General features: G+C 41.2%; 1 protein-coding gene across 4 annotated transcripts in view; it reads right to left on the reverse strand.

Annotated features, from left to right (window-relative positions):
* Positions 1-964: 964 nt before the first annotated feature.
* The window catches only part of PATJ (PATJ crumbs cell polarity complex component), a 361,962-nt gene continuing 337,724 nt past the window's right edge, over positions 965-25,202 (reverse strand). For 2 of the 4 annotated variants that reach the window (XM_019449080.2, XM_019449078.2), the window contains exons 43-45: positions 10,914-11,020; positions 7,383-7,524; positions 965-2,856 (exon numbers count right to left, since the gene is read on the reverse strand). In XM_019449080.2, the coding sequence (XP_019304625.2) occupies positions 2,710-2,856; positions 7,383-7,524; positions 10,914-11,020 (396 nt within the window). In that variant the 3' untranslated portion in view covers positions 965-2,709. The remainder of the gene's footprint in view (positions 2,857-7,382; positions 7,525-10,913; positions 11,021-25,202) is intronic. The other 2 variants (XM_019449079.2, XM_019449081.2) reach the window with 2 other exon arrangements.

Raw genomic sequence — 25,202 nt, forward strand, 5'->3', positions numbered from 1 at the left:
ACAACCCGAGCCAAAACAGAGTCTGATGCTCAACTGAGCCACCCAGGTGCCCCTAAACATCTTACTCTTGATCTCAGCTCAGGTCTTGATCTCAGGGTTGTGAGTTCAAGCCCCATGTTGGGCTCCATGCTGGGCATGAAGCCTACTTAAAAAAAAAAAAAAAAAAAAATATATATATATATATATATATATATATATATATATATAGAGAGAGAGAGAGAGAGAGGGAGAGAGGGAGAGAGGGAGAGAGGGAGAGAGGGAGAGAGAGAGAGATGGAGAGATGGGGTGGGGGAGAGAACACCTATTCTAACACCTGGCAACATACTTGCCATGAGATAGCTATTAATGGATCCCAGATTTTAATAGTACTGGAAAACTTTGTGAAAAGTTGGATTCCCCCTGGCCCCGCCCCGCCCTTTAGGGAACAAAGAGGCTGAAGAAAAATCCAAATCAGATGCACAAATTGCACTTTTTCATATATAATAAGACTCTTATTTGCTCTTTAGGCAACTATACTTATTTATAATCTTTGGATACAACTTACACATACATTCAGCAGTTTCATGTTTCCTGATTTACTTCCCTCTCATGCTAGAACCCCAATTACTATACTTAGATTTCCCAAATGATGAGGACAAAACAATATATGCACTATGACAGAACCACCTTCTTCAAAACATTCCCATCTTCGTGGTCTCTTGGCTTGTCAGTAAGTTCTGATGCAAAGAAGCATTTTTGGCAAGGCGATTACTTAGAGACGGAACCAGTTATGAGAATTTTGGTCAATTTACTGCAGTAAGGAATATAGAGCACAATTCTTGTATCAATAGACTTCTAGTGGCATGACCTAAGAGGATTATGTGTGAGACACAACAGTATATTATTTCAAAATGTATATTTAACGGCCATTCCATCAAAATCAAGCAGATTCACATTTCAAAAGTATTACACGAAGTCATATGTGTGGGTGTGTGTGTATGCACACACCTACTTTTTATTTTAAGGTGCATTTTCAAGTTTTATTTGGGCTTCATTTCTTCTTGGCTGCCTCAGGGGTTCTTACAGGTACAATTAGCATAGAACTTCTGAGGCCGATAGCTTCCTGTGCACTGAAAGACAAGATCCTCATAACACTGCACATCTTGGATACATTAGAAATTCCACAAGCCATATGTAACTTCAGAAAACTTAATGCCAGTCATGAAAGACATTTCCAACATAAGATTTAGGCACTCTATACTTTGGAATAGCCACAAAATATTCCAACAAGAGTTAATGCACTTTGTGATTACATCTACTCAAAGATAATTCTCAGTTAAAATCTGTAATTATTAAATAACATTTTAAATTAGAGCCCATTACATGTTGACAATTACTGTGGACCATTCGCAGCATAGTGTTTTAGTTCAAAGATGCTACAATACTTCAATTACTGATCCTGGTACCCCTCTTTTATGGTACATTTTTTTACAGAAGAACCTAAACTATTCACTGATAAGCAGCTCCCCCATTTTCCTGTGAATACCTACATAAGAATGCCCCTATTCAACTTTAAAGGTATTTTTGTATTTTCTGCTGTAGTTGCTTTGTTAGCGTGTAAAACTTCGGCAGATGGGGGGCTTCCTGATGATCAGGAAACATTAGCCAAGTACCCATCACTGATTCTCAGGCTGAGTTCATTTCCACCGTCACTTTGCGGCTAAGCATGTTGCTCTATCCCTATGTTCCTACAGATTGTACTGCTAGCTTGACCGGTATGGAGCCAAGGGGAAGGATACTCAAATTTGTCACTCTACTTTGCACAAGTCCAAGGCCACCCAGGCCACATCTGACTTACGATCTCTACAGTGTGGTTGTCAGGCTTCCACCTCGTCTTCTGAAGACTGAGGGTGGGAATGATGCCTGCCTACTGAGATGCCATTAACTCCAGATGAACTTCCTGGACTTGAAGGTAATTTAGCATGGTTAGAGTTCAGAACATGGATGCTAATTTTTCCTGCTGAGAATAAGGTGCTTTTTCTCAGTGGTATACATTTATTTAGCTAAGAAAACAATTAGAAAGCCTTCCAGAGTTTTCACATTACAGTGTGCATATTGATTCATCATAATCACCAATGACTAGTTTATAAAGATCCGCCAGGGAAACGAATTTGAGACTTACTTGACTATAAGTCGTGCAGAAAAGAGCACAGTAATTTCCCATAGGAGAACTGGGTATTTTATCATGGGGATCAATGGTAAGTTAATTATACTACTAATATTTTCTGCCATACTTGAAGAGACAATTAGCATACGTAAATCATGAGTGAGACGACAAGTTGCTTAATGTTTGTTTCTGTTCATCAGATGCCAAGTGAGCTTGCTGTTAAGCCTCTGAGTGAGGAGGAATGGGCAGAGAAGGGCACAAGGAATGAGGGGTTGTTAACTTCGCTTTCAGCAAATATAATCAGAACCAGCTACTACTAGTAGATAAACATGGATGTTAGATACATATCAGAGAAGACTCATTCGAGTTTTGGAAATTAACCCCACCAAGAGGTGACGGTTGATTTGGGAAATTCACACGAAATCTAGCTTCCTCTCCTGAGCAGAGAGGGTGAGATGGGAAATGAAAGCGGATTCTAGTGGAGGCTGCTTTTCATCCTCTCTCAGGGCTTCATCTTCCTATGGATATTCTATAATACCTATCTTGAGATTAGGACCCGAGGCTCATGACAGCACAGTTAAGGTTACAGTCCCTTTCTGGTGTTTTAGAATGGCCACAGCTTGCTCATGAGTGACACCTTCCAGGGTCTCGCCATTAACGGCTAAAATCTGATCGCCTCGCTTCAACCGGCCGTCATCTGCAGCTGCTCCCTACAAACAAGAAACATTCCAGTTTAATCCAGGACCACACAGTTAACAAATAATATTAATATTAGGGTGTGTTTATCAAAAGAGTAACTTTAAAAACTACCAGTTAAAGTTATTTCTAGGTAATGTTTTTAAACTAAGAAAATTAAGAATGTAGGATGTGTTATTTGAATAATGGTTGAATAGTAACCATAATTATGCACTGTTTAAATAACATACTAGTAGAAATGTACTGACATTCACATTTCTTTTAATACGAGTAGGACCTTATTTCAATATTCCATACTGAATGGAATTTGAATGTCATATTCATGAATACCTAATATACTGACAAAGGCAGAACTGAATCTGGTGTTAAGTCTTATTGCCAGCACCATCATGATATAGGGTTCCCGTTGCATTATTAAGATATCTTCCCTGCAGTGATTGGTCAAAAATGAGTGTAGCCTTGGGGCGTCTGCTGGCTCAGTCAGAAGAGCATGAGACTCTTGATCTCGGGTTTGTGAGTTTGAGCCCCGTGTTGGGTGTAGAGATTACTCAAATAAATAAAAAAAAGATGTAGCCTCTAGATGGGGTGAATTGTATAGTATGTGAATTCTATCTCAATAAAGCTGTTCTATATATAAATACACAAAGTATAGCATCTCTGAAGTTTTGCAATATCATATTCAAAAGCTTCAGCTTATCTTTGATCATTTAGGGTTCTAAATGACTACTTTCATTATACATTCAGTCATGCTTGGCTCCTCAAAATTGCACAAAGCAAGTGAAACTTGGGCTTTTTTAAATTCTAAAGCCAAGTACCTAAAAATACCATGATATTACTAGAAATATTTTGGATGGGTAAGGAAAGAAAAAACCTAGGAAAAGATTTGTAGGAGGCTTTCTCCTTCTGTTGGGGTAACTGTGAAAATCCCTTAAAACATCGGTGCTGGAAGAATCCTCTAAATGGTGTTGAAGTGCTGGGGAAAATAATTAAGGCCCACAGGCACCCCGGTCCTGACTCACTCAGAGGCCAAACTAAGAGGCACTAACTAATGCTTCAGAGACTGGGGTCTACCTGCAGCATGGAGGTCCTGAGGTGATGGGTGAATTATCTAGACTGTCAAAACCGTGGAAAGGGTGGAATTCTGGTATAATAAAGAATATTCAAAACCATGTCTGTACTGGGGGGAAATACTAAAATTAAATAAATTGTAACTTCATTCAAATCTTTTTTTTTTTCTTTTACGAAAGTGTGTTAACTGAAACACAGACAAGATTAAACAACTTGTGGATAAAATCAGAATTACTTAGCAAACTTGATTTTATTAAATGTTACAGGCTAAGATTTGAGGGCTTTAGGAAACCTCAGATATCTGTGTAATTTTTTTTTTTAAAGCATGTTAAGTTTTTCAAGTTTTCATTTTCAGTAATGCAAAACAGGATGACATTTCAACTTTCTGCGATTTGTACATTCTTTAACAAAAATTTTTTAATGTTTATTCATTTTTGAGAGCAAGTGTATGTGCACAAGTGGGGGAGGGGCAGAGAGAGAGGAAGACAGCATTTGAAGCAGGCTCCAGGCTCTGAGCTGTCAGCACAGAGCCTGATTTGGGGCTTGAACCCATGAACCATGAGATCATGACCTAAGCCAAAGTCGAGTCGGACCCTCAACTGACTGAGCTACCCAGGAACCTCCCAAATTTATTTCTTAGTTGAGCAAGAGAAGTATTAAAAGAAGCTTAGGGACACTAACAAGGTCACATAAAAACTCACACCCTGTGGGCATCCGAGATTCAGAAACTTGAGAAAACAAACATTTTTAAGAATATATGTTCATTGTTGAAAAACAGGGAAAACATACAGCTATCATTTCTATAGCTTCCAAATTCCTATGGGGGAAATGTTTACCTTAGCATCAAAATTCATTTTTATGATGGACTTCACCATTTAAAAAAAAGAAAAACTTGGGGCGCCTGGGTGGCTCAGTCGGTAAGCATCCGACTTCAGCTCGGGTCATGATCTCGTGATTTGTGAGTTCGCGCCCCGCATCGGGCTCTGTGCTGACAGCTGGGATGGAGCCTGGAGCCTGCTTCGGATTCTGTGTCTCCCTCTCTCTCTGCTCCTCCCCCACTCACACTCTGTCTCTCTCTCAAAAATGACTAAACATTAAAAAAAAAAAAAAGAAAAACTTGGGGCACCGGGGTGGCTCAGTCGGTTAAGTGTCTGACTCTTGGTTGGCTCAGATCACGATCTCATGGTTCGTGGGATTGAGATCCGTGTCGGACTCCGGGCTGGCAGTGTGGCCTGCTTGGGATTCTCTCTCTCTCTCTCTCTCTGCCCCTCCCCTGCTGGTTCTCTCTCTCAAAATAAATTTAAAAAAAAAGAGAGAAAAACTCTTTTGCCAGATTTTGGTTTACTGATTGTCTAAAGAAAACTTTTAAATTTGGATATACTGGTTTCACTCTAACAAATGAAAAAAGAAAAAGCCATCAAATGAGATTGAATTATAATAAACTCTATGGAACTAATAATTGTTTGCACTAGAATATTCTTTTATTGAGACTGAACTAAGTAGGCCATTAGCTAAGGCTTTAGAACTTTCTCTTTTTTTAATTGGGCTTCTCAGATTTAGCCGTGCCTTACTTTACAAACAAGGGTCTATTCCTTAAAAATAAAACATACCAGGGATGTTCAATATTTCCTACTATGTTACTACTTGCATAGCTGCTTTCTAAATGGCATCTTCAGTGAGGGTCTTTGAAAAGAGATTCTGTGGGAGCTGCAGCACATTCATTATCCCCCACTGCTTTGTCCCACTGTGATTTGATGGTGGTTTCTTTTCAAAAACCCACCAGCAATGCACGGCCATTTCATCCTCCACTGTATGTTCTGGTGACCCGACAAAAGGTGCCTGGCCCTGGCTCACTACCTAGGAGTTGTCTAGATGGGCGTGGCTGGTGTGGCCTTCTAACTCTGGACTGCAGGTCAAAAGGCCTGAGAAGCTAACCAGTCCTCTGATCTACCTACAGTTACGAAGTGAGCAGGGAATTACAAACATTCTGGAAGGGCTTTACAGAGAGGCAAAGGCAGGGAAGTAGATTGTGTTTTACACTATTCTTATCTATATAGTGGCTCTTTTAAAAAGCAGAGTATAGGGGCACCTGGGTGGCTCTGTTAGGTGTCCAACTCTTGGTTTTGGCTCAGGTCGTGATCTCACAGTTTTGTGAGTTCGAGCCCTGCATTGGGTTCTGTGCTGGCGGTGCGGAGCCTGCTTGGGATTCTCTCTCTCCCTCTCTCTCTGTCCCTCCCCTATGCTCTCTCGCAAAAATAAATAAACTTAAAAAAATAAAAGCGAAGTATAATAATGCACCCAAAGAATAATTATGACAATTACTTACAGTGTTGCCTTAGGAAAAGGAGGGTCTCTCAGTGGCTTACCACCTTGGGAATTATTAGACTGGGGCAGCACCACTATCCAGAATGTTTCTGATCTGCTTTCCCTCTTCCCTTTTGCCCATCACCAGGTCAACAGATGTGTGTGTTTGGGAATAACATGTCTCCTTAATAGGCACCCTAGCAAATTGGAAACAGGTGGGTAAATCTGCAGCTACCTAATGTGTTCCAAAAGGAAATGCCAAATGACTTAAGGATTATGTCAGGTCATGGTTAGGCTCAATTAACAGGTGCTAAGAGCCGCACAGGTAAAAGTAAACTTGTTATTTAGTGTAGAGTATAGCTTTCTAGAAAGAGAATCTACCTCATTTATTCTCTTAAAGACCTTTATTTCTTTAGGAAAGAGCAGTAGTTGGCCATCGGATCAATTAATAAAAAAAGACTGTCATAAAACCAATGAAGAGTAAAATTGTACTATTAATACTAAGTCCTTTTCCGAGATCTTCAGAATTGACAATAAAATTGAATTCCAACTTTAAAAGTCACAATAAAGTTAAAAGTAACTTATCTAAGAGCCATCTAGAGGCAGCAGTTGGAATGGACACCATGACCTATGTATCAAGTAGGATGTATTGGAATATTTAATTCCTGAAAAACACCATTATCCAGCTGGAGTCTAATTTAGTGGGCTGATCGTGCAAGTACTCAGCAGAGGGCTGGAAGAGAGAGACAGCAACTTAAGGTAAAGGGTCCTGAGATTTCTGGTGATGTACGGCCATTAATGCTGCACTGACCCGAGGCTTGTGCAGAGCTTTCTGCCACGGCCCTGTGCTGTCATCTTTTCTTGAAGGAGAAAGCCAAACTTTTGTTCTAGCCTGGAATAACACTTCCAAGGCCAGCTTCCAAAGAGCCCTGCACTGCTCCTTATGTTGTGTTGTTGAAAGAAGACAATCTGTAAAATCGACTTTTGTAGTTTTTTTTTTTTTTTTTCACTAGTCTGCTGTGGGAATGTCCTATACAAGGTGAAAATGCAATGAGCATACAAGCACACACCCAGGTATAGCTAAAAGTAAGCAAAGCAAAGCACTTAAAAAAAAAATCTCACCTAGGTTAAAAAAAAAAAAAAAGTACAGTAAAAAGGAAAAAAATACCTTTGCAAATATAGTCTTGACATAAATTGGCAGGTCTCCATGGGGACTTCCATAACCCCCTACAATACTAAACCCCAATCCTTCAGAGCCTTTCTCCAAAGTAATAATCTTAGGTGGAGGTGTTCTGAAAACACAATGCACGCTGTTTAATTCAAGAATAGATATTGAGAGGGAATTTCATTTTAATGGAAGAACACAGATTTGAGAGAGACTTTCATACTGCGAAACTATGAAGGCCAGTTTATCAAATCAAACTCTCAGAGAGCAATCAGAAACTGATTTTTACATTTCCTGTGTCATGCAGGACTAATGGCCGATGTCTTAATGATTTGATGTCTTAAGGGGTGTTCTCTTTCATAAAACTCACTGTTTTTTAGTGAAAAAGAAAGTCAGGATGCCGAGGTTGTTAAAGCAGCCATCTGTATGCTTGGCTTTTAACTTTTATGCTTATTGTGCTTACTGTTTAAAGCTGAATGAAATGGTCTCCATATCCTTGAAGAATGTGCATGGGGACAGAGAGGTAGGGTATCACCTTTGCTTAGTGGCAGACCACCAGTCTACAGGTGGGCTTCTCTCCAGAACAGGTGATGGCAGCCCAATGGCTCAGTCAACTGCCGCTCCTTTTCTGCCTGAATAGCCTCACCACACCTCACCTACCACTTCCACCTAGGGAACCAGGGTGGGAACTCCTTCTTCAAAGCCCATCTCCAGTGTGATGCTTTCCTGACTCCCTTGGGAGAATTAGCCTGTGCTCCCTTTGCACTTGGTACAGATTTCTAGTATAGCACTTGTCCTAAGATGGCGTGATCGCTTAGCCATCTTTCTCTTCCACCAGACCATGAACTCCTCACGTCTCTGTCATCTGAGTATTCCCAGCAGTATGCACTGTGCATGTCACCAACTCAGGATCATGACCATGTACGTGAGAAGTGGAGTCCAGGAGAGAAGAAAGAAGCCAAGGAGAAGCAAAATGGGTAAGGGCAATCTGTTTCAAATGGGTAATTTAGATTTTCAAAGTTTCGTCCAGTGTGGAAGTCTTCTCTCTTAGAAACAACATGGCTAAAAATTAAATTATCTACGTGGGCTCAAGTAGTTTAAGCTTATCTAATGCCAATTTCTTCTTCCCAAATGCCCTTGTCCAAAGGGTAGAAACCTGAAGGAACTCCGGTACCCCAGACCCTGCCATCTTATTTGTAGGAGGTTCATTTTTGTATCGTGGCAGCCTCACCTGTTTTGTGGCAGCATGTGTGTGTGGGACACAGAGCCACGTGATACAAACTCAGCCACTCGTGATTTAGAGAATTTTGCAAAACTGGGATATAAGCAACCTTTGAATATGCTATTCTGTCTAACTAGAGTATTCTTCCCTCTCTCCCGCCTCAATTTTGCCTGGCTTTTCTTAGGGTTGATTTTCAGCTGGTTCACACCAATAGGGGTGTTTATCGATGTACTTACTGGTTGTTTCCAGCAGGCAACCCCTAGTAATTGCTGAATGTCCATGCCGTATAAGGTGCTGTTTTGAATGCCACTCCTGCTTATTCCAATTCTTTCAAAACTAAACTGAAGCATCAGTGCGTCCAAGTGTACCCCCTAATTGAGCTGTGCCACCCTGTCATGGTTTCACAGGACCCTGTGCTTACTTATCTCTCCCATGGAACTTAGCTCCCCTATGCTTATCAACTCTTACAAACATGGATTCAGGGGCCTGTTTTTCCAATTCTCTGGCAGTTCCTTGAGGACTGGGGCAATGCCTTCACTTATGTTTCAAAGTTTGAATCTCCCAAACCCCATCCAGGACAGTGTCTGACCTTAGGCAGGTGCTCAATAAATATCTGCTGAATTGATGATAAATTATCGCCTAGGGCCAAATGGTAATGATGTCATGAGTAAGGCTCTACATTTCATGACTTTGGGGCCTTGTAAGTATTCTTAGTAATGGCCCACTGGCCAGATGTGAATTTGATTCATGTTACCTCTTGCAAACACAGCCGCCCATTTCTAAGCATATTGAAATGGGAATCTAGATGTCCAAAGTATTGTTTTAGAGCTGGGCCCTGGGAGCCACCAAATCATTAGAGACCTTCATAATTGTGCTTCTTCACTATTAGAGACCTGTTTTCAGGGGGAGAAGGAGGAATGCAGTTCCACTCATCAGATGGAGTTTGCCTCCATTTATCTCACATTTTCAATTAGTTTTAATTTACTTTCATATAGAAGACTAATAAAAATATCTCCAAATGTTAACAGTGGTTGGATTATAAGTAATTTATAAATTCTTTTATGCTAGGGGCCCCTGGGTGGCTCAGTCGGCTAAGTGTCCAAGTTTGGCTCAGGTCATGATCTTGCAGTTTGTGGGTTCGAGCCCCACATCGGGCTCTGTGCTGACAGCTCAGAGCCTGGAGCCTGCTTCAGATGCTGTGTCTCCCTCTCTGCTGCTCCCCTGCTCGTGCTCTGCCTCTCTTTCTCTCAAAAATAAACATTAAAAAAAAGAAAAAAGTTCTTTTATGCTAGTGGTTCCCAACTTGCCAGGAGCTGTGAAATTATACCAAAGGAACCAAGATTATAAGGGCATCTCTGTACTTCTATAGGGACATCAAATTATGCTAAAAATGCACTAACTACTCTTCCTATAAGGGCCCTGATTTTTTTTGGAAAGGGCCATTATAACTTAAAAATGTGCTAATTTTGTGTATTTGTCACATTTTAATAGCATGCATTTATTACTTTCATAAGAAAAAAGTAAAATGAGTTAAGATTAATATCCTTTCCTTAAGAAAAACAATCTCAAAGATGTCACGTAAGCTGTGAACTACCAGGAAAAAGTTGGAAATGGTGGTGATCATCAGATCCTTCTAATGAACCATTCAGATCAGTCAACAAGCATTTACTGAGCACACACCGGTGACCAGGCACTGGCAGTACCGAGAGCATTAACTTCAGGCGACATTTCTCCAAGTATGGATCCTCGGCCTATGGGTAGCAAAAGTGCCCTGGGGAACCCACTGTAGCCCACCTAGTCAGAATCTCTGAGAATGGGGTCAGAGAAATTAGCATTTTTAAATATGCTCCTTAGATATTTAATACGCACATTCTAGTTTGAGAAACACTGCTTTGACGAACAATTTTAACCGCGATGACTGGTTTTAATGAAGAATGCCAGGAGTTGTAACAGTAAGATTTAACCTCAGAACAAGATTTTAGCTTAGAAAACATAGTTCTTTGCATAATAAAGCAGGGTGCACCCAGGTTGTAAATATGGGACTTCTTAGGGAAGAAGGCACCATGTCAAAGTGACCAGATGTAGTGTGTGTGCAGGCCCCGTGACAGCAGTCTGTTAAGAAGTCCCATGTGAAGCAAAGCCTGGTGCGATATCAGGAAACCTTGGTGTGTTTCTGGAGATTCTCTAGGAGTTAGAAAAGGTAATATGTACTTCCTCCCTCCTCTTCCTTAGAGAGCACTCTAGATTCTGGAAAAGGTCTCACTGAGCCTTGCCCACACATGTAATAGGCACTCTGCATCTTGAATACTCACTCAGTGTCTTCTGGATGGTGTTCAGCCGTGGGAGAACCAAGATGGTAGCTCGCAGACATGTTTTCAAGCTGAGTTGCTATGGCGCTTATATTGGTATCTGCTACAACCTGGGGGAAAAATTAGAGCAAGAAAATCCACTGTAAATCAGGAGAGAATTGGAGAAACCATACCATATTCAATGGTTGGTTCTCATCCTCATGTCATTCAGACGACCTGCAGCATTTGACACAAATGGATTATTCTCTCAAATGGTTTTCTTCATTTGGCTTCCATAACACCATACTTTACTGGTTTCCTTTCTACCTGCCCGCCATTCCTTCATATATCCTAAGCCTCTATTAGAATGTCACAGGGCTCAGTCCTTAAATTTCTTATCTCTCCCATCTAAACATCCCCTTATCTCATCTCATCCCACTTGATAACTTAAATACCATCTACGTAATGATAATTCCTGCATCTGCAGCACCACCTCTTACCTCTAGATTTATATATATGTCCAGTCACCAATTAGTGGGATGTCCAACACCGACCTTTATTCCCATAACCCTCCTCATCTCAGGTAATGGCCACTTCATTCTGTCAGTTTCAGCAAATGCCTTGGTATCATCCTTGACTACTCTTTCCCTCACAACCTGCATTCAGTCCTCATAAAGTGCTGTTGGTCTTCCTACAGAATCATCTCTTGCCTGGAGTTTTACAAAAGCCCCCTTGCTTGTGTCCTTGCTTCCGCCCCTCCCCCACTCAGTCCTTAGCAGCTAGAATGGTCCTGTTAAACACAGCAGATTATTTCACTCTGCTTAAAACTTAAAGCAGAGGAAACCCAACTTCCTAGGATCACAAGCTCAAGTCCTTACTATGATCTACAAGGTCATCTGCAGGTGACCTACCCAGTTATGTCTCTGCCTTCAGCTCTTAACATTTTCCTCCGCATTCACTGGGTTCCAGCCACACTGGCCTCCGTGCTGTTCCTCTAACGTGCCAGAGGCATCTCCACCTCAGCGCTTTGCAAGTGGAACATTCTGCGTTCAGTGTCTGCATGGCTAGCTCCTTCACTTCCCTCAGGACCTTGGAGACTGTAACTAAAATTTCTACGCCAACACCCAGCCCAACATTTCATACCCTCCTTTGCTTTCTGATTCTTTTGTTTTGAAGAACAAAACAGAGGTCACATGCAAAGACAATAATACTCTCTAATAAACTATATATTTTTTAACCTTATTTATTTATTTCCTGTCACGTCATATGAGAGTATGAGAGCAGGAAGCCTGTCCGTTTCATTCACTACTGTATCCTCATTATGTTCAACAGTACCTGGCATATAGATGTTCAATTAATATTTGGTGATTGAAAGAAAGAATATCTGACTCCCTATTATTTTTTTAGATGGTTCCAGACAAAAGTATAGTACATGACATGTAAACACTTTATGTATCTGTAATCTTGCAAATAGCATTCAAAAGTATTCAAGAGAAATATGGTATAGCTCCAACAGCTCGTACTAGGACGGAGGTTCAATGAGTTCAGTTTCTGTCATTTAAATGGTGCTGTGCCTGAGTTTCAGCTTGCTCATCTGTTGAATGGGAATCAGAAAAGCCTGCCTTGTATGCTAAGCCTGGAGGTGTCTTCCACCTCTACGAGTTATCAGAGCTTCTTTCTCAAGAGCTCCTGGGCTACCCCTGCTTCTGATCAGTGGTTCTTCTTCTAGGGTATAATACTCAGTGCACAAGTATAGAGAGCAATGCAAAGAACTGGATTTGACTGCAGTTTCAGAATAAGCCAACAGAGGGCATGGCTGCCTAAATTGCTAAACTTAGCTGTATCTGTTAATGGAGTTTTTAGACCAAGGAAAGCCAACAGGCCAGTCTTGGCAGAGTGAGAACACATTTTGGTGAAGTATCCTATTCTGGGGAAAACATGGCTGTGTGCAAGTTATGGAATCTTCTGGAAATGCCATCCTATACAGAATGTCTGAATGAACTGGGAAAATATTTAGGATAAGAGAAAGAGGAAGAAACAGATTCTCCTTGACCACAAGAGCCCCTCTACTTTCCAACAGCCCTTTTTTTTTACTCTCCCCACAGCAAGTGTATTGGAGAAATTGTCTTTGCATGTGACCTCTGTAATTCTAACCTACACTATCTTCATGAACTACTCCATTCCAGCAGCTATCTCTAAACTTCCATTCAAGTAGCCACCGGACCTAAACTTCTGTGACCCACTTTCTGGCTTTCCCCATGCTGCTGGGGCCCACTTTTCTACCTCTTGGCTATTCTATTGGCCCCTGTGGCTCAGTCCTGTACCCCCCTTCCCACATGCACACTCAGGGTCTAGGTGACAATGTATATATTCTCATAGCTTTAAATGGCAACAAGGTGCTGACAGTTCCCAGCCTAGTCGGCTATATCCACTTGCCAATTCACCATCTGCATTTTAACAACTCAAAGGCTTATTATGATGAACACAAATTCAAACTCTTGATTCAATAACCATTTTTCAATGAATTTGAAAAATTCTTAGTAAATGGCACCTCTGGCTACCTAATTAGAAATGCACTAGGTGGAGTATTGAAAATACTTGATTTCTGGCTGGTGACGACTGTCCAACTAGAAAAGATGCCGGGATGCTAACCACACAGGTACTGTCTCTGAATATCAACCTGATACATCCGTCTCTCACCTGCCATATGCAATCCACCACCAAGTCCTCTGGATCCTACCTCTAAAGTACTTCTCAAATCTGTTTTCTTTTCACCTCTGTGGTGACCATCCTAATCAATTCATCATCACCAACTGCCTTTTAACCAGCATCCCCAGTCATCCTCTTTCAATCTCTTCTATACAACAGCCAGTTATCTTTTTTAACATAAAATGGATAATGGCACTCCCCTGCTTAAAACCTTCCAGTGGTCTCTCTTTGTACTCAGAATAAAATCCAGACTTCCTAATTATAAACACAAAGGTCCTCCCCTACGAGGTCCTGCTCCTCTAATCCCATTATCTCCTTCCATTCCACCCCCATTCCAGTTCTCTCTGTACAGAAACCCCACCCCTCCCCCTACCCTACCAAAAAAAGCCAGTTGGCCTGGTGTTCACTTAAAAAGTCACTTTCCGTATACAAGCCTTCTTTACCACCAGTGTTTTAATTTCTCCTGCTTTCCTCTCCATAAGAATTTTTTCTCACAAATTGCAATGAGACATATTTGTGTGACTGTTAACAGGTCTTTCTCCCTCAATCACAGGATTCATGAGGATAAGGACTGCTTCTCAGTATTAACATGCCTGGCACATAACAGTTGTTTAATGAGTATTTGTGGAGTGAATGAACCCAAAACCTTCCTAAGGAATAGGGATTATGGGACTCAATCTTCTGAATTTCCACGGAACAGAGTGAGACTGATGGAGGTTACAAGCAGATTGGTTTTGGGTCCTGTTAAAGAGGAAAAAAAAATCTAATAAGGTAGTTACAGAATGGAATGGCACAGCTTGTTAGGATATGAGCATCTTGCCAAAGCAAGCATTCAAATAGAGGTTCAAAATCTATCAATTCGGGACAGAGTAAAGGAGATTCCTATACTTGGTGGGAATTTGGACTTGTACTCTCAGTTGACCGTGAAACAATCCACCCATTATGGGGCTAAGGAAGAAAGTCAGTAAAATACTATTTTTTCTTCTTTTAAGTAGGCTTTATGCCCAACTTAAAGACTTTAAGTCACGACCTTGAACTCGTGAGTCTGAGATCAAGCGTCAGATGTTCCACCAAGGGAGCTGGTCAGGTACCACAAATACTGTTTTTTCTAAGGTACCTTCAAAAGCCAACCTTTGATGGCAACCTGATCCTTTATTTGCTCATTTGTCTAATATATAACAGCACCACAACTAATGAATATAAACTGAGCACTTACTTTATGCTAAACACTCTCCTGAGTCCCTACGGACTCAGGTAGGTACCACTATTGTTTCTGTATGTTGGGCAGAGGAACCTGGAGCAGAGAGATTAAGTAACTTTCTCAAGGTCAGTTAAGGAGTGAAAGCTGGATTCACTTCCATTTCATTTTATTCTAGAATCTTGGGCAGTGTGAGGGTATAGACATGGTCTTGGACCCTCACACCAGGCAATCTGACTCACAGTGCATATGATTAAGTAAACTCTAGATATGGTGTCAAGGAGGAAGAGGGGCAGAGAGATAGTTGAACAAGCAGTTGCAAATAGAGCAGATCATCTGGATGTGTGCTTGGCAACAGGTGGAAAAATGTCCTCACCCTCACAGGATACTATATGAAGAGGGCTCAGGGCGTGGGAGACATATGCCCATGGATATTCCAGAAGGACAGTTTTTTTTAACTTTTAGAAAGAGAATACCCTTTCAAGAGTCCACGAAATCAACTGTATAAGTTGTGAAACCAAAGTCACAGTTCTATTTGGGTAAAAATTAATTTTTTTTTATCTAGCTAGAGAAGATAAAAACACTTCTAACAGCACCATCGCACAGAAAAACTCATATCCCTCCAAATCTGAAGGCCTCTTGCTCAATGCCAACCCTGAAATAAAAAGGCCACTCCCAGCCACTGATAACATTAAATCCTAGAGAATTACCTAGGATCCTTGGAGCTGTGCAAGCTCCTATTTTGTAGGAGTGGAAGCCAAGAAGCTAGTGGGAAATGTGAAGGATTTTCACTGACAGCAGTCTTTTGTAGGAAGGCAAGGAGAGAATAAACTCATCACCCTCAGAAAGACTTTATAGGCCCAAGGCATTTGCATTAACCATCGTGGTCTCAGAGTTGATTGGTCTTCCCAGGGATTGATTTAGGAAAGACCATAATCTGATCTTGGAAGGGTATGTATGTTCAGCCGGGTACAAGTCCAAGGAGATGTGGCCTATGAGTGTTCAGCGCGGCCTCTGAAGTGCTCTTCCCTCATCAACATCAGGGACCAAACGGCATGGAGGTAAGGCTGGGAAAGGTCTATTTACACTTTCTGAAGAAGGGCAAAGGCAAACAGACTAATGGGAAGTTTACTCATTTTTTTTTTTAAAGTAAATCTTCAACTCCTGGGGACAAACTTCTGTGGTAGGTTCTGAGGATAGAACCAGGAGCATAGGAAACCAAGGGAGAGCAAATGTGTTCCCTCCCTCCAACAAACAGGCTTACAGTTGATGTGATCTAGTGTGGGGGACAGATATGAACACATGGCTCAATGTGGAGAGAAGAGAGGGGAAAGATAGGGCTCCTGGGTAAGGCAATGAAGGCTTTGAGGTCCTTAGACGATAGGTATTAAAGTCTATACAACCTGAATATATGGTTCAAGAGCTGTGGTGTCTGGGGTCCTTGGACCTGGCTAGGGCCAGCTCCAACTCTTAAGATCTCCACTTCATCGTCTGGCTTTTTACATTCCTCACATCAGCAACCTCTTGCCTCATCCCTCATCCCCTGGGGACTGGAGATGTAGTAGATGTCCTCCTTGCTTCCCACTCACCCTTCAAAACCATTAACCTGGTTCAAAACCTGTGGCCCTTTAAGATTATGTCCTCTTTACTGTTGCACATAGTGCTGCTACATGCATCTTGAGTGGTCCTTTAAGATAATCCGATATGGAACTGCTGGGTGATGGGTATTCACAGAGTAAATTTAATAGGTCTTCTGAAGCTGCCAAGTGGTTGCAGCAGTGTTTCAACTCTCACCAGGTTTAATGAAAGTACTTCATTTCTTCACCTTTTCCCCAGCCTTGTTACGATCAAACATTTAATAAGTGCCTACCTGAGGAGACGGAGACCACTGGTCTAATGGAAGAAGAGGAGGAAATCCCTGCACTTGAGGAGGGGGAGTCATGTGAAATGAAAGAGGAGGAGGAAGTCACTCTACCTGAGAGGAAGGCTTGTGAAATGAAGAATCGGGAAGAAGCCCTATCCTCTGAGCCTAATGAAAAATCAGAGACCTTTCAATCAGTGGAAGAGGAAGAACCAATAAGGATGTTTCCCCCTCCGACTGCCCTTGTGCCTCATAATGTGTTTCCCCCTCCAACTGCCCTTGCCCCTCACAATGTGTTTCCCCCTCCGACTGCCCTTGCCCCTCACAACGTGTTCCCCCCTCTGACTGCCCTTGCTCCTCACAATGTGTTTCCCCCGCCAAATGGATTTCCTAATCAAACTGTATTTCCTCCTCCAAGAGGGTTTCCTCTTCAATATTCATTTCCTTCTTAAATTTTATCTCTTCCTCAAACCCCTTTACTGTAGGAAAGTATTTACTCTGATATGCTCTCACGCCTTGGCTTTCTGTGGCATTTAATAATTTAGGTTAAAAGCAAAACTAAATTCAGTCAGAATTGTATTTTCTATATTAGAGTGATGTATGTTAAAAAAAAGAATGATGTATGTTTAATACTTTTTAATTGAGTAATAAAGCACAAAGTTTTATTGCATGAACCCTAGGATGAGTACTTTTCCTTAAAAATAGGTTTGCGGGGGGGGGGGGATTGTTTTGGAGAATTGAGAAATTGAAATATTTTCCAGATAAGTAGGATATAACAATGTACAAAAGCTTGAGCTCCTTGCTTAGAACTTTCCTGGGCCGCTGATACTGTACAGGAATAAGATTAGCCCTTAGATTTGTTAGGACTCAAATCTTGCCGTACAAATACAAACTCGGCACTCACACCCAACCTGGATCCTAGATCCATAGGGTAGATATGCTGAAAACCGACAGGAAGGCTATCAAGTTAGGGTGATCTCTGAGAAAGCTGGTATCTTCAGATGGGGCACAGAACAGAAGAACAAGAAAAGCTTGCCTTGGGACACCTCGGTGGCTTGGTCGGTTAAGCATCTGACTCTTGATCTCAGCCCAAGTCTTGATCTCAGGGTTGTGAGTTCAAACCCTGCACTGGGCTTCATGTTGGGCATGAAGCGTACTTAAAAATATAAAGACACAAAACTTGCCTTGTCCCATGACTGGTATTTGGTGTAACTTAACGAAGTAGGAAGCACATCTGCTTCAAGTCTTTATTTAGGATCTAACGACACTGATTCCAGTGACATCAGAATATATTGATTTCAATGTATCTGTTTTAAAAATATAATGGTTTGAACTGTCAAATGTTTTAAGTTTGGAGTAAAATAAGGGTCAAAGTGACTTCCGGTCACATCAATATCTAGTGGCACACACCTCAGGTGCCACACGGAAAACCACTCCATTTCCAGGGTTTTAGAGACGTTAGCATCTACTGACTTAACGCCTGTGTTATTATAATGAAAGTAATAAAATGCCACTTATTTAATGGTTACCATTGGCATCCATGGTTTTTATTAAACATTACACCTCATCTAATCCTCATGGCCACGTTGGAAGAAAGGAGCTACGATCCCTATGTAGAGAAAACTCAGGAGTTAAGCGAGAGGACCCAAACACACAACTCTCTGACGCTAAAGCCTATGTGTTCTACAGAATTTCCACTGGTCTTCATTTCAACTTTCAAACCTTTAGCTCTTTGTCCTTTTCCTGGAGCTTACCACCCCCTTCCTGGCATCACGTGGTCACATCAGGCCCTCCATAGATCAGCTGGTTACATATTAGAAACACCTGGGAAGCCTCAACTTCTCTCCATGCCACATCCCAGACCAATTGAATTCACGTGGTAGACCCGGGAACCAGTAATGGAATCAAGTGATTTTACTGTGCAACCAAGGTGAAGAACCGCTCACAAAGCATTCCTTTAATGATACTCACAGGTGCCTTTAGATGCTTGCCCTGTACCCTCTATCACACACCTTTTCCGTTCCCAACCCAATCCATCTTTCTCCTCTAGTAGAATTTTTCTGGACAGATTGGGACTGTGATTAGTTCTCTGTAAGTTCATGTCTTTTAACTTGATCAGCATAGCTCAGCAACCCAGTCATTATGACCAACACTTACTAGGCATGTACTCTAGGCCGGGCCAGGTACTAGAGGCACAGTCATTATTTTGAATAAATTCATGCTCTGGGGGGTGGGGGGAATGACCCCCAGGCATTCCCTATTCTCCAACTTTCTGGTTTCTAAAGAAAGGATTTCACAAGATCTATAAAGAGGGGATGAAGGTGGGGTGCCATGGATTTTCCAGGCATTGAGAAGAACGTGCTTTACTCTAAATAATGCACAGCTCCAGTGAGTCTCAGACTGGTCTCTGAACTAGCAGCAGTATCACTGCAATGATCATCGTCATTAGAAAATTTGTTTCTTTTAAAGATTTTAAGTAATCTCTACACCCAACGCAGGGCTAGAACTTACAAGCCTGAGAGCAAGAGTCTCTTGCTCTACGGACTGAGCCAGCCAGGTGGCTCTTCACTGCAAAATTTTTCATCTTCTTTTTCAGAGGTAACATCATCCTTACCTTCTCCTTTCTATCTCCTTTGCCCCCAACTACTCCTTTGCCCTCTACTGACTTGCCACCAACTCTGAAAGAAAATCAATTTCTTTAAAGATTGCCAGTGATTTATCTGCCAGTTTAGTGACTTTTCCAGTTTTATTTACTTCTGCTTCATTGGTAAGTGTGCCATTCTTCAAATTCCTTCCTCCTTTAGTATCTAGAACCTGTATTCTTGACTCCTGGCTCTTTTCTATTTTATTCTTCCAGCATATTTCTTCTTGGGTGCACAGGATAAAAAACTAAATAGTATGGCACATGATAAAAAAATTAACACTCTTCACTCTCTAGAGACACACTAAACTTTTCAATTCTGGAGGTATATACAAGCTAAGTAATATGCTTATAAGCCTATATTAAAATTTATCATCTTATTGATGTCTTATCAACTCCCTATTTTGACAGATGAAATATTCCAACAGATGAAAATTTAACTTGCCAAACTCTTCCACTTTTATATTATCTAAAGTTCTACTTGTTGCCTGTGTTTCTTTTTCAATTTTTTTTTTAATGTTTATTTTTGAGAGAGAGAAACAGAGTGCAAGTGGGGGAGGGGGAGAGACAGAGGGAGACAGAAACTGAAGCCGGCTCCAGGCTCCTAGCTGTCAGCCCAGAGCCTATCATGGGGCTCGAACTCATGAGCCGTGGGATCATGACCTGAGCCGAAATCGGGCGCTTAACGAACTGAGCCACCCAAGTGCCCCATCTTTTTAATAGTTATTTTAGAAAGAGACTCTCAAGCAGGCTCTACGCTCAGCATGGAGCCCAACACAGGGCTCAATCTAATAACCATGGGATCATGACCTGAGCCGATATCAAATGTTGGATGCTCAACCAACTGAGTCACCCAGGTGCCCTCCTGTGGCTCTTTAAATATACTTAAACCTGGTGCCAGGAGAACGGGACAGCAACATGCAGAAGAATGAAACTAGACCACTTTCTTATACCATTCACAAAAATAAACTCAAAATGGATAAAGAACCTGAATGTGATATAGGAAACCATCAAAACCCTAGAGGAGAAAGCAGGAAAAGACCTCTCCGACCTCAGCTGCAGCAATTTCTTACTTGACACATCCCCAAAGGCAAGGGAATTAAAAACAAAAATGAACTATTGGGACCTCATGAAGATAAAAAGCTTCTGCACTGCAAAAGAAATAATCAACAAAACTAAAAGGCAACCAACAGAATGGGAAAAGATATTTGCAAATGACATATCGGACAAAGGGCTAGAATCCAAAATCCATAAAGCACTCACCAAACTCCACACCCGAAAAACAAATAATCCAGTGAAGAAATGGGCAGAAAACATGAATAGACACTTCTCTAAAGAAGACATCCAGATGGCCAATAGGCACATGAAAAGATGCTCAACGTCGCTCCTCATCAGGGAAATACAAATCAAAACCACACTCAGATATCACCTCACGCCAGTCAGAGTGGCTAAAATGAACAAATCAGGAGACTATAGATGCTGGAGAGGATGTGGAGAAATGGGAACCCTCTTGCACTGTTGGTGGGAATGCAAACTGGTGTAACCGCTCTGGAAAACAGTGTGGAGGTTTCTCAAAAAATTAAAAATAGATCTACCCTATGATCCAGCAATAGCACTGTTAGGAATTTACCCAAGGGATACAGGAATGCTGATGCATAGGGGCACTTGTACCCCAATGTTTATAGCAGCACTTTCAACAATAGCCAAATTATGGAAAGAGCCTAAATGTCCAGCAACTGATGAATGGATAAAGAAATTGTGGTTTACATACACAATGGAATATTACTTGGCAATGAGAAAGAATGAAATACGGCCTTTTGTAGCAACGTGGATGGAACTGGAGAGTGTGATGCTAAGTGAGATAAGTCATACAGAGAAAGATACCATATGTTTTCACTCTTATGTGGATCCTGAGAAACTTAACAGAAGACTGTGGGGGAGGGGAAGGAAAAAAAAAGTTAGGGAGGGAGTCAAACCTTAAGACACTCTTAAAAACTGAGAATAAACTGAGGGTTGACGGGATGGAAGGGAGGGGAAAGTGGGTGATGGGCATTGAGGAGGGCACCTGTTGGGATGAGCACTGGGTGTTGTATGGAAACCAATCTGAAAATAAATTTCATATAAAAAATATATACTTAAACCTCTGTGGTTCTAATCATTTCCAACCATCTCTTTTCTTTTCATTTTAACATTAAAGATTTACTTGTCATATTTTCCTTCCCACTAATACATACCAAATACCCAAGATACTATTATTTCATGCATTATGATGTTTGGTTGTATTAATTATTATGAGTTACAATGTTTATGTAAATGTTGTTTATACTGAGTCAGCTACTGTACTGTGATTACATTTCCTTTTCTTGGTACAAGTTTATTTTCTCCAAAGTTAATAATGATCTCACTTTAATTTTTATATATTTATCACTAATTAAGCCCCAAATTTCCCCAGTAATTCCAAACTTCCAATTTAGTTAAACAGATAAGATAATCCATCTGTTCCTCTTCCTTCCTTTTGATTCAGTGGCATCTCAGTCTCTTCTCCCCCTGCTCCAATTTGGGCAAGTTGTTCTCTGTGCCTGCCATACAGCTGTCCTGGGACTTCCACGTTCTTCAGCACTGAATCCATGGGCTTCCCTCTTTCTTACTTTTCTTATTTTCTTACTTGCTTTTTTTGCTGGAGTACATCCTAAAGTAAGTTTCTCAGAAACACACTGCTGAAAAAGAGGTGCTATTTGAATCTCTTGTTCTTTTGTAAGTAGCTTATACTTTTCTCTTTGCAAGTTTTAGAAGTGGGGCACCTGGGTGGCTCAGTCAGTTAAGCGTCCAGCTTCAACTCAGGTCATGATCTCATGGTTTGTGGGTTTAAGCCCTGCATTGGGCTCCATGCCGATGGCTCAGAGCCTGGAGCCTGCTTCAGATTCTGTGTCTCTCTCTTTCCCTGGCCCTCCCCTGCTTGTGCTCTCTCTCTGTCTCAAAAACAAATAAACATTAAAAAAAAAAGTTTTAGAAGGTATATAGGTACTATACTTATCCTGCTTACTACTTAATGGACTTTAAGCTAAGATTTCTTTCTTTCTTATTTTTCTGTTTTTCTTTTTGCAACTCCTATTGGTTGGATATTAGATCTCCTGAATTAATCCCATGTCTTACTTTTTCTCTTCCATTTTCAACTGAGAGTTCAAAAAGAAGCCACTGTTTTCTATTTTTTTTTTTAATTAAAGCTTTTTTTAAAAGTTTATTTACTTATTTTGAGAGAGAGAGAGAGAGAGAGAGAGAGAGAGAGAGATCCTGATTGGGGTAGGGGCAGAGGGAGGGAAAGAGAAAGAGAGAGAGAGAGAGAGAGACAGAGAATACCAAGCAGGCTCTGCATTGTCAGCACAGAGCCTGATGCAGGGCTTGAACTCACAAACCATGAGATCATGACCTGAGCTGAAATCAAGAGTCAGATGCTTAACCCACTAAGCCACCCAGGCACCGCTGTTTTCTCTATATTAATAAATATGATCTCTCTCTCTCTCTCTCTCTCTCTCCCAACCAGCAGTTGGGCCCTCTTAAGCAATTATCTTGTGTTCTGGAGAATGTCCTCAAAGGACTACTTCCCAAACTACTTTGTAGACAGACCCTCAATGAATCTCCCTGATTTCAGACTCTCTTCTCCTGCCTTCTATACTTGCCGTTGACTCTAAGCCTTTGTCCTGTCTTGTCACCACTGTTTTCATTCACTTATTCAGCCAATATCTATGATGTATGTAATGTGCCAGGCAGTGGGGATGGCGGCACTGAAAAGCCTCAGATGGCTTTATTTACCCAGTTCCCAGCAATGACGTCTCCCTGAACATTGGCCAGTATTTCCTCTGCCTGCTGGCCATCTCCACTTGGACGTCTCAAACTACAAATGTTCTCTCCTCTCCCAGCATACTCCTCCCACATCCTCTAGTTTAGTTAGTGTTACCTCAATCCACTCATTCTGCTACACTCTCAAATATTTGTAAAATATCTTAAAGGACCCAGAAGAAGCCTCACAAGTTCCTTAAGTGATAAAAGTCCCTGATATGCTCTTTTTATCTTCTGTGGTCTCAAAGAAAGATACATATATGTTTCCTGGCAGAGTCTGGGTTATCTGATTTTGTCCAAAAAAAGGCTTTATGGTCATTCTACAGACAAAAGAGCTTAACCAGACAAGCTCTCAGACTACAAAAGCAAATATAATTGACCCCTCGTAGCCACATTGATCTCCACTGACCAATCTATGATTGATAATAAGAAATCATCAGACTTTAAGGGCAGAAATGTCTACCTCCTTATTACACCCAGAGATAGCAATTTATGCTGTAGAGAGAAGCTTCTGGAAGTGTTGGTCATCTCTTCCACTCTTTCCCCTTCTCTACCCTGCAGTCTGCTGACCTTAATCTTTCCTGTGCAACCAGCAGTTGCTGACTGCTTTGCATGATACACCGACAGTAAGTCTTTTCCACATCATCAGACACAATTACCTGACCTTCCCTACTCTTCTGCCAATGGGCTGGCTCACCTGATGATAAAAATAGTTACCTAGTGCCAAGTCAGCTGTAATAACTATATTGCTGGCACTACATGCACATTGTTTTAATTAAGGCAAGTACACTATGTAACTGTAAGGCATTTGATGCAGGACATAAGAATTTTCTGGATTTTGTGTCTAATGCCTTTGGCAGCACATATGTTCCATACCCATAACTGTGTAGATTATAACTGTAAAAATCCCAAAGGATTCCATTAAGCTTTTAATAGCACATGTTAGAAAATAGCACTACCAACTAATGTGATTAATGCAAGAGAACATTTTAAAACCAAATGTCATTTTCTTAAAGTACAGAAATAGGAAAAATGAGGAACTCCCTCAAAGGTGTGTTAATAGGGGTAATTTGGCAGAGTGAAGTGTTAATTCTGCATGGGAGAGCTTGAGTTCATTTTCATTTAAGTTACTTTTACAGTTAATGTTACAATTTTGCATCGTGTCTTCTCATTTCTTTGTGAAGAAGGTAGAGCTGAACAAATTATGTCAATGTATGGAAATATCGATAATACCAGGTTTTGCTAAGGGAGACTTTTTTTTTTTTTTTTTGTCTTGACGTAGTTATTATTTGAAATAACTTCCTTTTAAAATTCTGTGTGATGAACGGTCCCCAGTCTGAGATGGAGGAGTTGCACTTGTAGGCCTCTAGGGGTCAGCATAACTCGAGGGAAGAGCAAGAGTTTGCAGGCTCTGACCATGACTGAGGTGGGTAGAAGGAGGAATGTGACACGACAGCCTAACTTCCACTGAAAGTGAGGACAAGGAGTAGAGGGCAAGCTCACTTGACAGCCAGTGCCCATAGTGTTTTGATTTGTGTTCAGTAGAAACTCAGGGACCCAGATCACTGAGTAATATGTTGCCTATCACATAAACTCCCTTGACACTACTGACAGTATTTAAAAAAAAAATGTTTATATTTTGAGAGAGAGAGAGAGAGAGAGAGAGAGAGAGAGAGAGAGAGAGAACACAAGCATGTAGAGGCAGAGAGAGAGAATCCCAAGTGGGTTCTGTGCTGTCAGCGCAGAGCCCGACGTGGGGCTCAAACTCATGAACCATGAGATCGTGATCTGAGCCAATATGAAGAGTTGGATGCTTAACCGATTGAGCCACCCAGGCACCCCTACTGACAGTATTTTGATGATCCCCTGCATACATGCTGCAGCTCATTTACTTTTGTAACATCTTTTTTGGCTCTTTGGATTTAGACCGCTGAGATGGGAGAGTTAAGCACCACAAATTTGTTCTCCTCAGTATAATGGCTTTCCAGTTTGAAACAACAATAATTGTTATTATTTTAAAGATTTTATTTTTAAGTAATCTCTATACCCAATGTGGGGCTCGAACTT

The sequence above is a fragment of the Panthera pardus genome, unplaced genomic scaffold (genome assembly GCF_024362965.1).
Source record: "Panthera pardus isolate Hobbes unplaced genomic scaffold, ASM2436296v1 HiC_scaffold_11, whole genome shotgun sequence".
NCBI lineage: Eukaryota > Metazoa > Chordata > Mammalia > Carnivora > Felidae > Panthera > Panthera pardus.